The 13,667-nt window shown below is 34.2% G+C and overlaps 1 protein-coding gene across 7 annotated transcripts in view; it reads left to right on the top strand.

Moving 5' to 3' along the window:
• The window catches only part of LRRFIP2 (LRR binding FLII interacting protein 2), a 55,622-nt gene that overhangs the window by 16,128 nt on the left and 25,827 nt on the right, over positions 1-13,667 (top strand). For 5 of the 7 annotated variants that reach the window (XM_084306825.1, XM_084306824.1, XM_084306822.1 and 2 more), the window contains exons 3-10: positions 2,577-2,663; positions 3,705-3,755; positions 6,512-6,565; positions 8,298-8,363; positions 10,372-10,413; positions 11,355-11,420; positions 13,000-13,074; positions 13,542-13,589. In XM_084306825.1, the coding sequence (XP_084162951.1) occupies positions 2,577-2,663; positions 3,705-3,755; positions 6,512-6,565; positions 8,298-8,363; positions 10,372-10,413; positions 11,355-11,420; positions 13,000-13,074; positions 13,542-13,589 (489 nt within the window). The remainder of the gene's footprint in view (positions 1-2,576; positions 2,664-3,704; positions 3,756-6,511; positions 6,566-8,297; positions 8,364-10,371; positions 10,414-11,354; positions 11,421-12,999; positions 13,075-13,541; positions 13,590-13,667) is intronic. The other 2 variants (XM_084306823.1, XM_084306826.1) reach the window with 2 other exon arrangements.

Below are 13,667 nucleotides of genomic sequence, written 5' to 3'. Positions count from 1 at the left end.
ATGAAACAGAGACGAGGACTGTAACAACAACAACAAAAAAGTCTTGATTCCCTTTCTGTGCCACTTTTATAGTCCTGACAGCTTCACCTTTTCTACTCAACCATCTTTTCAAATCTGGTGTGGCACAGTTATTTCCCCTAACAACTACTTAGTGGATTTATTTCAATGTAGCTAAATAATTTAAATAAATAACTCAACAGACTAGATAGCAGCACCTAGGAAGAAAGCGATGTCCTTTTGAATAATGATTATTTCTTTATTAATGTTAATTTTAAATTTCAGTTACATAGTTATCAAGATTTGCATTAATGCTCTTAATAACATGAAGTTTGCTCTCTAACAAATCTGCTGAAAACACAGAATTATTTGATGGCCTTTTGAATTCAATGTGATTTGTCTCTTGCCTTGCATTTTGGTCTTCTTGAAATGGTGTACTTGTTGGACGAATCTAGCTGCTCAGATTAATTGTTAATGTAGTACTGAACTGGCTTTTGCTAAAAAAAATTCTCTAAAAATTTTTCATCCATTTCAGGCATGTATTTTACAATGAATATGCTTGTAGAATTTTTCTGAATTATATGAAGGGTTTAGTAAAATGGAAAAGAAATACTTTACCCTCTACTGTAGAACATGGCTGTGGAACTTAGGCTGTAGGACTAGGAGAGAGCCGTGAAATGGCTCTTGTTTTTTAGCACGAGTCAGTAAATGAACAAACTTGCTATCTTTAACCATAAAGCCCTGCTGTGATCTAAAGGCTGTCTGCATATGTCTGCCGATCTATAGACAGAACTAAAACCAGATGTATCAGCTGTTTGAGTCCTTTCTCTTTGTGCTGCATGCGTGTCTGTGTGAAAGTTTACGTACCGCATAAGCTATGATTACAGACGATCACAAAGTAGGGTTGCAAGGGAGAAAAGACTTCCTGTTGCAGGGGATTCCCTTGCTTTCTTGTGTGGATCAGACAGGAAGAGAAGCGGCTTTATTCTGCTGTGAAAAATGATAAAATAGTGGCAGTCAATAGTGCTAGCACTGACTTAGAATCACTTCATCTGAGTATGGAAAATATAGAAAAACATTCTTGACGAGTCACTTGAAGTTAAGACAAACTATTTTAAGTGTCAAAGTTCTAATGCGTTTGCCTTCTTTCTTGTTATTTAATAAATATTTTTTGTCCCTATAGTATAGCTTAAACTCTAAGTTAAATACCTCTTCCTTTTTCCTGAAGCACGATAGTTATTTACAGTTTTCACAATTATTATAGGTTTTTAATGTTTTACATAAACCTATGCTGTACCTATGGCAAAAGGAGAAAAAACTGCTTGTAATACAAAATCTTGTTGCATAAAATTGCTTTGGATTATAGGAATTTCAATATTGATGTTTGTCATAAGCTTGTAATTAACACTAAATAGACAACTGAAATTTTTGGTGGCAAACCTGTTGTCAGTGATTTAATGTTTCAAAAAAAGTGAAAATTTTCATCAATGCATTATTTGATCACTAAAATTCAAAATTGAGAAACTTGAGCTTGTGTTTTCCTCAACTTCTAGCTTTATGTCAAAATCTTTTTTGCATCTTGTAATTAAGAAATTACATTTGAAGTAGTATTTAGGGTCTGAAACCAATGTGTTTTGTTTTTTTGGTTGAGGCTGGATAGAGAGGGGGGAAATCCATTGTTGTATCTGCCAATAACCAGGTTTCACAAGCAGTTCATCAGATCTAAGAGCTCTTTTTCACTGAACATTGGGAGCATTCACTGCTGTTTATCTTGCCCTTCTATTTGTGGAGTCTGGTGTTCATAAGATCCTTCTGCAAGCCAATTCAGTCCACTAGCACAGCTGAAAACTAATGTTGTGGGTATGCATTTGTTTTCTGCTGTGGTAATTAAATTGGCTTACTGTGGATTTTAAGTTGTGGAGCTGTCTGCGGAAGGTGTTGGGGAATGTAAGCCCCTAAATGGAAAGTTAGGGAAGTTCCATTTCAGTGAATGGTTAAGTCAGTTCTGCAGAAATTGTAAACGTGCATTTGTCTGTCTTAAGTTGCCCAATAAATGATTTGGTTTTATGATTGCTATTATAAGTAATTCCACCTCCAATTGCTGCTTGCCTTTTGAAATTATTCCCATGAGAGTAGAGCTTTTAAATACGACAAGAACAGTAATGGTTGTTTAAAATCTGTTTTCATTCTTCCTTTTTTTGTTTGAATGTCTTTCTGTGGCTCCAGATACTACATATACTTATGTGCTTGCTTAAATAGGATGCACAGGCAAAGATCTCTTCAAGTCTGCAAGGCCTACATAATTCTCTAGATTTAGTGGTGATAATATTTCTGAACTTAGTTCTTCTACCGTTGTGTAACTCTTGACTACATCTTTATGGATGTGAGACTTTACATTTTTAAACATTTAGTTATGTGTGCTTTCTGAAATATCATTCTGAGAACTCTATTTTGTCGACTACAAATGTATTATGATTTTACAATGTTAACGTATTTTTGTGAAGATGTTGTTAAACTGAATGCTCAAACTTACACACACAATGTGTTACAAACTTTGAATTATTCCAATTTACCTGTAGGCAGAAGCCAGACTTGCAGCAAAACGGGCAGCTCGAGCAGAAGCAAGAGATATACGTATGAGAGAGCTGGAGCGACAGCAAAAAGAGGTAGTGTAAATTCTCAGGAATTACTACAAACCTGTTCTAAAATTCTTTAATTTTATTTTTTTTTTTACTTGCTTGAGTTTTGTCTTTCAGGACAATTCAGCTTTGTACTGGGATTTTCAACATCTGGCAGCTCTTAGCTCAATATCTATAGTTTTTCCTAAGTTTAATATCTAATGTTAAGTTTATTATTGTCTGGATTTGAATTGCTACATTTGTGTCTGAGTCAACCGGTGACATTTTTGTGCTTTTATAAGGACCTTTACTTAATGTGCTTTGGCAGTTTTTATCTGTTGCTATGCAAAAGATCCATTGTAAGTGTGGGTAACAGGTAGCGCATAATGAATACACCTGACTGTACTTGAAATGTACACTGAATAACGTATAGGGTAAAGAACCATGAAAAAGAGTTAAAGAATTATTTTTGCTTGTTGCTTGTTATTTATGGTACATTTAGTAATTGGATAATTTGAACATGTGACTTTAGATATGCAGTTTTCCTTCTATTTTTTTCCCTCTGATTATACCCAGAACATTCACAATAAACGGCTTTTGTTAGGACCTTCATTTAAAACAACTTAGTAGAATTGGGATATTTACACACAGTTGTTTTGCTCCACACATTTTATTTTTTTCCTTTTTTTGTTTTGTTTTGTTTTTTGTTTTTCAATAAAAAGGCATTTTTTGAGGGGGAACAAAATTGAAAAAGCAGATTTTCAGCAGTGTTTGCAGTTGATTCAGATTCTATGTGGCGTGCAGAAGATTCAGAATTTATTAGTTATTCTAATTATTCAAATTGTGTAAATGATGCTTGTTGTTTTTTTTTTTTTTTCCTGTGGTAATAAATACAACTTATAAAATGTTTTGCTTTGGTTATTCTATACCTTGTTTTCTAATGTCTATAGATATCTGATACTATAGTGAATATTACATGGAAATTAATGTATATTTTTCTGAATTTTTGATTTAGGAATCTCGTGTGGTGACTAAACTATTTTGTAAATGGCTTTTTTTTTTTTTTTTTTTTTTTTTTATATTCTGTAGTTTTCTCAGCATTCATATGATAGAAAATGGGCTCATATCCAGAAATGGATGGTAGGCTAAAACCACCTCTTGTGCATGTTTTTGCCACTCAAGGAACTAACAGGATTTGGAGGACGTAATTCACTAATGGTTTGCAGTGTGTCATTTCAAACTGCTTTTTACTACTGAAAAAAAATGCACAAATTAAGTATTGGTGTGGATTTGCAGGGTGCTTTATGGAAGCAAAAGGCAAACTGAAATGAGATGTTTTACTTGAAATGAAATGCTTCTTGTTTCCACCGTGTGCTGGCTTCAGTTTATTAATTACTTTATTTAAAATGAAATTACTTCGGTTTCAATCTATGTAAACAGATAATTTTGGGGCTTTGTGGCTTTTTTTCTTTACTTTTTTTCTTTTTCTTGGCAGACTTGCATTTATTTGTTTCTCTTTGAGTAACGTTGCAAATGCTAGTTTTTTTCACTGATAAGTCACTTCTATGACTTATAAAATCTGTTTTTCAACAATTTGTTTAAAACGAAAAAAAGCCCCTTTAATCACTTTCATCCTTTTGCTCATTGTCCTTTGTTTCCTCTCAGTCGGAAAGTATATAAATAGTTGAGTTACAGTCTTACAAAACAGTTTATACTAATTTAATCTGATATCTCTTTAGAGAGTTCTTTTCAAAGACTTCATGTGCCTTGTAAAAAAGAGTTTTGCTGGGAGCTTGTGTGTTTATTTAGTTGTTTTCTAATGTGGTGCTCACTGTGAATGATTTAAATCAAGAAGATTTAAGACATCCCACAAGTAAAGTTCAAATAGTTAAAGCTGCCATGACAGTTAATTGGCACTTCTGTTGAAAAATCCTGGAACTGCCATTACAATCTTAATTGCAAAAGTTGTGCTTACCTGATATTGCCTCTTTGCATAGCTGACATTTGTATATATTAGTTTTCATGTCACTTAACAGAAACCTTTGTGGTTCTTTATATCTCTTGGTGGAATGCACATTTGAATGCTCTCCCCACCCCTGAAAAGCAAAATTTCCTCCGTGAGCAATCTCAATTCAAAATTAATGCCACCTTCTTCCTGCACTTGGAGGAGGTACTTCTGCTACTGGAAGATTCCAAGCAAATGTGCATTCTTTTCCTAGATCAGGAGACCTAGCCTCTCTTAAATGAAGTGCATATTTCGAACTTAAATTCTTAGAAATCTAGCTTAGAAATGCTGTTGTTTGCAATATATACTGTGCTACTTTATCCTTTGGCTCCAATATGCTGAACACTTAACACTGGCTTTCTATTTTCTGATTGTCTATCAGAAAAGGAAGACTTTTCACTAACTTAGGTAACTGTGTACAGAAAATTGTAGCAAAATCTCAAGTTTTACATTACCAAAATATAGTTATATATAACTGGGGGAAAGACAAGTGTTACACAGGCAACTAAGAATAATCTTACCTAAGAAGCAAGCTGTCTGCTTGCAAGCTGTAAAAATTAGTAACGTATACTTGTTCATTCACAGTGATCTGACTGATGCATTCAAAAGTTACATAGTAAAAATGTTCACTTTAAACCTCAAAGTATGCACTTTATAGAGGACTAAAACATCATTATGAAATGCCCCTCTTCTTTATGCACCCCTTGTGCAAGGATGGAGTAATAAAATGATGCAAAATTCTTTTATTGCCAAGAATTAGCTAGGCTTTTTGAGTAGTTCCACAATAACATTAAACATGATAATATATTCAGTAATAAGATAGGAAGTAATCATGTGACCATAAGTAGCGTGAAAGCCAGTTACAGGCTTAGATGACCATTGCTGGCTTGGGGGCTGATTTTTTTTTGTCTCTGAAGATAAACGACTTTCAATCTTCAGAATAGGTTGACATACTGAAAATGATAGAAAATGAGTTGTTTGAGGAAAGATCGTAGTTACGGAGCCCTGTTCTGGTTTTCAAATGTGATGCTTTAAAATTATTTTTAAAATGTGTATGTATTGAAACTAAAAATTTGAGAAGCTTATGGAAGTTGAAGCATTTTAATGCTTACTTTAAAATTCATTCTATTTTTGTTCAACTTCTCATGTATTCCCTTGTTTGAGACAAAATTAACATTTCCTGATCTTCAACCAGAATAAGAGAGATTTAGGTGCCTTAAGTACATGGTGCTGCTGTCCTCCCCTCTCACCCCCCCAATTTTAAAAGTTGGTTCATCATTTTCCCCTGTTGTATATAGACTACATACAGAACTTAAAATTGATCAGTTTGCTTAAGAAGCTTTGTTCTGATAATAAAGGAGAATATCACAGAATGGTAGGTGTTGGAAGGGACCTGAAGAGATCATCGGGTCCACCCCCCAGATATCAGGAATATCTGAAGTATGTATCAGGAAATTGACAAGGATCATCTCTATTAGGGCTAAAATACCTTTGTAAAATGTTAACAAATGTAATGTAAGACTTTTAATATATAGGGTTTTTTATTATTATTTTGACTTTAACTTCCTTAAAAGTCCTGTACTATTTTTCTTTGTTAATAAAGTACTCAGAAGAAAGTTTGTCTACTGAATATTAATTGATTTTATTAACCTCCCTTATTTTCACCTCCTAACATATGTACTGTGTTGGTACACTTACCAAAACTAGGTGAAATCACAGTTCTTCTGACTTCTCTGACTTGAGTGAGTTCACTTGACACAGTGTGTTATTCAAAATAATACATGGCATTAAAAGTGCTAACAGCATGTTGCTCACCTTTGCTTGCTACTACTTTGGTGATTTCTTTTTTTTTCTTTTTCCATGAAATAACTCTGCATTTCTTCTTTCTCAGGAAGATTCAGAGAGGGCCAGGTATTCTCACCGGTCCAGTCGACATTCATATTTGGTTTGTGTCCAAACTGTGTATTTTTCCCTTTCCATTGTGCCCTTTAAAAACTGTTTTATTTGGGTTTTGTGTTAATTTTACCAGGGAGCAGATGATGCTTTGTCTTCTAAGTATTAATAGTTTTAGGGGTCAGTATTTTAAGTTATGTGTAATGTTAAACTTCATTTGGCATTTTATCTCCATCAATTTCAACAAGGCAGTTTACATATTTGTATGCATTTAAATCCATGCATTTAAAAAGAATCTTAATTTCAATTCATTCTATTCAGTCATTTCAATTCTTTAACTATGTTAATACAATAAATAACTTGGATGTTTTTCTATTTATGATTATATTTTCATGGCTGAAAATAATTGAGTAGGCTTTGGAAACTGCTTAGAAATACACATGGCTCAACAATGAGTTATTTGGAATAACTTATATTTAATGACAGTTTTTGTCATCTTTTAGTGTTAGTCTACTTTTTTTTTTTTTTTTTTTTTTTTTTACATTGTGTTAATCTGTATAATTGTATTCGCTTAGGCTTCATATATTACCAGTTAGTAAGAATTGATTGTCTTGTCTTACATGGTAGAATTCTGAAATTCCTACAGAAATTGTTAATCATCTCTGAGGTTACTACTACACATCAAATCTCATGGTTGGATGTGAAGCTGCTATTAACAATAAAGCACTAGTCTAGTTTAGATAACGGTGGTCTAATAGGAAAAAATCTTTCCTCTTTTCCCTGTCTCAGAAGTTCTGCAAACAGGCAAATTTTATTTAATAAAGTAAATATTATTACTGGTGACTCAGTATTAGTGCCACGCAGAATTAGTGCCACTTACTGAAGATGAGTAATGCTAGTTTGTAGCTTCAGCTTTCATTCCAAATGATGCTTGTGGCCATCTGCTCACTGTTTTGTGAGCAGAAGTGTTTTATTTGTACTTCAAGTATTACTGTTTTTCTATAGTATTAGTGGGAGAAAGAGAAGGAGTACCTTAAGATACAGTTTAAAGAAGAGTTTAGAATGATGCAGGAGTTTATTTCTTTGAGAATATGGGAATTTATAATTTGTTAGTTGCAAAAACTTACCTGAATGATGCACGTTATTCCCAATCGCTGCTAATAAAAATATTTATTGTATTGTATAGGCTTTCCTATTTCCTCTTTAGGTCATTATATGGTGCTAAAGAATGGTTGTATTAAGGTTTCGTAAAAGTTTTCCTGTTTTCAATTGATCTGCCTAGAATGAGGTTGGCATTGATTTTCATATAGAGGCCCAGCAGGGGGACAAATTACTAAAACAAACAGGCTGGTTTTCTGTATTTTGGAAGGTGGAATAATCTGTTTCTGTTTGATTCAAAAAGAAAAATAATAGCCACTTACTAATAGGTTTGTGTAATTAAATGTATTCTTTGATAAACTAAATTTTTCATAATATCGTCTGTGTCCTGATGTTAAGTAAGTGCTTCTGCAATTTTTCACAGAGGTATTTTCACCAGATAAATCTTCCAAAATATCTGGTGTAAACCGCTTTGCAAGCAGTGATTCATTTACAGGAAAAATAACATAGTCTATACAATGTGAAGGTGCTTACAAACTTTGAAATGTTACAGGTTTACTCAGATCTGCTCTTATCTTGGTTCAGTTAACATTAAAAATATGTGAAGATGGAGAGTAATTAGCAGTTACCATTAGAGCTTCTTTTAATCTTTTTATGTATTGATGTATTTTGATTTTGTTCTTAAGAGTCCATTGGATATCAGTGGGTCTCACAGGAGCAGGACAAGTACCTCCAGAAGGAGAGATCTTGTGGTGTGTAGCCTGGAATGAGCATGCTTTGATGTGTTCATGTTCTAACATTTTCTGTGTGTACTTACCAAAGCAATAGTTTGGTGAAAGCATGCTTTCACAAGGAAAACAGCATTTATCGGACTGCTGCAATGACTGATGTAATCAAGCACTTTTGCTGTGATAGCAGAGGAAAGGGCTTAAAGAAAGCCTCAGCTTGAAATTTTCAGGGAGTTAACGTCTTCTGATATTCCCAAAAGGGAAGTAAAATGAAATGACAAAGGTTGAACATCAGCCTTGGTAGGTATAAAGGTGTGGCTAAAATTTCTGTCAGGAAGCCTTTTTTTCTAAATTATATTGCTATACTAATTATATCTTTAAGACTGAAATGTGACCAAAAATTCTACTTTTTCAGAAATCTATATTTGTGTATACTTTGTGGTAGTTTAGGCAATTTATCAATGAATATTCAAATGCAAGTTAAAATATTCGTTAGTAAACTGTTGGGCTGTTAGTGCTTTACAGTTAAGTAAAGGTGTAAGTTAAGTGTTGTGATGATAATGATTAGATTAGTATGATCTGTCTCCATTCTCTGATAGCAAGGGTACTCATTTATAGGCAGTAATTACAAATTTTTTAAAAAGAAGTTGGTTAAAATGGATATAGAATCTTGTGGTCCTGTATGGTAATACTTCCAGCAACCCAGAAGGTTCCACTGGCTGTAAATTGTATGAATGAATAAGTCATACTAAGTTATGTACGTATGTGAATATTACATATATAATAATACTCTGGTTCGTGCATTACTTACAGTCAGAATAACTGAGTTATACCTGTGAAATTGTGATTGAACTGGAAAAAACAAGCTTACTTTGCAATGTTTATGGATTTTTTTACTTTCGTGTTTTTAAAATGTTGCTGAGTGACAATAGACATGGGGACGCTGACTAATTTATTATTACAAAGCTGTTTTCATGAAATACCCTTGAGTTCCATGTTCCCAGATCCAGCTAGTAGTGGTGATGCTGAGGATGTAATCCTAACAGGCAGACACACAGAACAGGTGTGCAACATGTGCCTGTTTAATTTACATTGCTTGTTAAAAGGCTGATGACAGATCAGCAAGGACAGGATAACTCAGCATTCACCTGACCATGAAAGGCCTCATCCCATTCCCCTTTTTCTGGCTGACCAAGATGAAAGAAAGTCTGTTAGTGAGAAATATACGCAATGTGGGCTGGCCTCACTCTGTCTGTCCACTAACTGCCCTGGGCCTTCATACACAGCCGTGCACCCAGAAAGGGAGTTGGAAATGGAAGAAGACAGACCAAATGGGCCTGATGATCATGCAGAGGGCATGGCTAGACAAGGACAGTTGCCACAAGTGTGTTCTGTGCACAGGCAGACCCTTTTATCCCTGTTTTATCCCACTATCCTCCTCCTTCACACTTGATCCTTCTGAAAACACCTTTACCCTTCCCTTTCCTCACCCGATCCCCAGGTCATATTTCTGTGCATCCCATAATGCTTTCCATGCCCTGTGGGCTGTAACCTCCCTCGGTCTTTGAGGTGCTCCAGAGAGCCCCCAAATCCTCATGGGTTCCCCACTTGGACTGTGGGGCTGACTGATGATCTTAGAGGCTTCTTTGCCTGTTTGCATGTGAGACTTTCATCACCCAAAAAATGCTGCCTCAGTTTAATGTAATCTACTGTATCAGATTTTGCTTAATTATTTAAAATGCCATTACCAAAACCACATGAAGTATTTCAGACAACTTACTGCCGTCCAAAATCATCTCACTTTTCACAAATTGGTATGCTATGGGGAAGAAATTAAAAAATTTTTGTTAAACAGTATTCCAGCCTCAAAATGCCCTTTATGTTGGTTAAATGGCATTCCTGCATGCATATATTTTTCATAGCTAGCAGAGTGTTTTCTTGTAATGCTAAGTCTTAGTCTTTTAAAAAACAAAATCTGACTTTTTTTTGTACTTCAACGTCAGTATTTTAATTTCTTTTTCTTTTATCTCAGTATGACAGTGCTAAGGATAGACCTACAAGATACTCGGTCCCTGTATGTTAACATTTTGCATGTTTTTGTATGAGTGAAGTCTGCTGTGTGATTTATTTTTGTATGTTTTTTTTAAAGGTGTAATGACAAACTACTACTTTTAAAAGTAGTAGATTTAAAAAAAAAATATAAAAGATTAATACGATCATTTTCAGATCTAGAATAGCAATATTGTCTTAATGCTTTCCATAGAGTGCATGTGTAAACTTTCCCTGAGAGAAAATCTAAAGTAACACACAGAAAACAGAACAGTTTACAGTAAACACTGTTATTTATTGGTCATTGTTAAACATTAAGTGTAGTTACATGTGACATACAGTGGATAATTTAAACACAAAACTAAAAATGTCTGTTTATGTATATATTTGTATCCTGTGTTTCCACATAGAAACTTAATACAACTTTTTTTCAGTCTAGGGAAAAACTAGTTTGTATACCTTTACTTTAAAACAAAACAAGACAAACTCCTTATCATTAGGAGGTGGTAGTACAGTGCATCACATTCTTGTTGGTATTACGCCAAGTAAGATTCGTGTGCATCTCTAAACAAAGACAAGCACCAAGTACCACTAAAAGGAGTGCATAAGCAGTTTAAAAAGCTGAATTTGCTTAAACAGCATTGTCATCTGAATTAGCTGCAAAGAAGCAAACAGTACAATGCTTAAAATAGTCTGTAATGTAAAACCAATAGACTAAAAATGCTTAACCATTTTTCTGAAAGGCTTAAGCAAAGCCTGTCTTCTTCAAAGATGAAGGATGGTTGTAATTTCACTTACCATCTTTTCATACAGCGATAGAAGTAAGGTGTGTTACTCTGGTCAAGTAGGTAGAATTTTCTTCGGTGTTTTCATTGCAGGTGATAAATATCTTAGAGTCAAACATAAGATTTTATGTTTGAAGATGATGTTATTTAGTGGTATTAATTCTCTAAATTTTATTCTTAGAGTCATGCTTACAGTGAATGTCATAGTACGAAGAAGAAATCTGCTTATTCCCGTGATGATTTCTTGGTTGGTTTTCTGCTATAATATTACCAACACACTAACTGTGTGGGGTTCCGTACTAATACAGGGCATGGATGACTTTATTAGCTTGCTGGCATGCATATGGCTTTTCAGGAAAAAAAGAAACCTGTAGTATTGACCAGATTCTGACCTGAAGTTGAGTGTTTGAAGCTGTGGTCATGTCAGTGGAATTACAGCTGAATATAAATACTGTTCTACGAGGGGCCTGTAGAAGGGTCTTTTCAAATTTAGAAGTCGTACCTCTTTGGATTATGGTTTATTCAGTCACAATGAAGATAGGTGTTTTTTGTTTGTTTTTTTACCGAAAGGGTTGTTAGACATTGGAACAGGCTGCCCAGGGAAGTGGTGGAGTCACCATCCCTGGAAGTCTTTAAAAGACATTTAAATGTAGAGCTTAGGGATATGGTTTAGTGGGGACTGTTAGTGTTAGGTCAGAGGTTGGACTCGATGATCTTGAGGTCTCTTCCAACCTAGAAATTCTGTGATTCTGTGATTCTGTTTACGCTTTGACCACTACTACCTAGAGGGAGTTTAAATGTAGATGTGAATTAAAGTAGGTGGTATTTCCCCTAAACTTTGACATTGTCCCAGTGAGGTTTTGAACAAGAAAGACGTGGAATATTGTGATCTTCTGAAAGCTATTATACAAAATACAGTATATAATATAAATTAATGTAGTGCCAAGAAATGAAATATTTTAGATACTGTTTTTCAGAGGGAATTGACACTGATAAAAGTGGTATTGGCTTCAGGTGTCAGGGGAGTTAGAGCAGCAGTGGATGCTTGCGTTGAGACAAGGCTGAAATAATTTTTATATTTCATTTTAGTTACTTGTATTACAGCATTTTTCTGTGTGCTTTTAAGGTGCAATTTCAGACAAATATTTTTCTTGTACTCTTAGTTCTTAAATAAATGTATAATATAAATCTTTCTGCCTCCTTGGGATACAAAGCACTACTTTCTTGAAGTGCTTTTAAAGCACCACGTTGTACCACATCTCTTTATCAAATTTCTCCTTGCATGTACTTATATATACTGACTGTGTGGGGAGTGTCTGAAAACAACAGAAATAAGCCAGAATTTTTAAGCCAGTTTAACAGAAATAAGCCAGGACTGCTAGGCTTCAGAATTTGTGCTTGGTATCAAGAAAAGTGTTAGGATTCGGACTAATGCTGAAGAATCATGAAATGTGATTCTTAGGAATTTTTCTTCCCCCCACATTCTTGTTCAGGATGGTATCTAATGGAAAGAAGATCAAGCAAACAATTGTACTAATTATTAGTGAGTTAGCTGTATTTTTTTATTATTATTTCATGCTGTACTTGGCACGTTGTAGACAAAGTTTTAGTGCTTTCTTATTTGTTAGGGAGGTAATAAGACTACTACTTTAGGCAAGACATTAACAATACAGAATATGCTGACATACAGAAAAAAAAATGACAATGTTCTGTACAAGTTCTGGGCTCGGGAATGTTTGGGGAATGTTGAGATGGAATTTTAATTCACAGGATCTTTAGATGTGACCTTTGTTCTGTTCTTTTTATTTTTATTTTTTCTTCCACAGAGTGGACTTTACCACGATCAAAGAAATTATAGCAGCCTTAGATATAATAAACCTGTTCCTTCGTATCATACTTGGGTCTGTCTTATCTTCCTATATACATTTGTTAATACATAAAATATATGAAGCCTATTAAAAATTTAGCACCACCGTACTACTTCATTCTACATTACAGTAAATGATAAATTAACAGTCTGGTGAGATAGGTAGCATCTCCCAGCAACTGCAACTACTTTCATGGTCAGGTTTAAGTAAGTATCTAAAGGAAATTGATGTGTCTTTTGAAAGCTACTGAATTTCATGTAACTTTCTTCAAATCTTTTGATAAAAATTCTAGCCTGTTCTTATTAGTGTTTTACATCATGCTTTCAAAGATAATGGATTTTCTTGGAATCTTTTTCTACACTTTTCTTAAAGCTTTTCTCTGTTATAGCTATGAAATTTAATACTTCAATCTTAAGAACTTTTGGTGAATGCAGAGCAATAGATAAAAACATTTACTGTACAGAGAAAAAGTTTCTTTTTTTCTATTCTTCACATTACAGTCATCTTCCCTGTACAGTGATCCAGTGGCAACAACTAGGAATTACAGGGTTAGTACAACACGATAGAATATTTTTCTTCTCTTCAGATATTTTAATGGCCCTCAGAAATTTAAATTAACACTTTTC

Source organism: Netta rufina (assembly GCF_964035555.1).
Source record: "Netta rufina genome assembly, chromosome: 2".
NCBI lineage: Eukaryota > Metazoa > Chordata > Aves > Anseriformes > Anatidae > Netta > Netta rufina.
The sequence above is the reverse complement of the archived record's forward strand: the minus strand, read 5'-3'. Positions and strand labels throughout refer to the sequence as shown.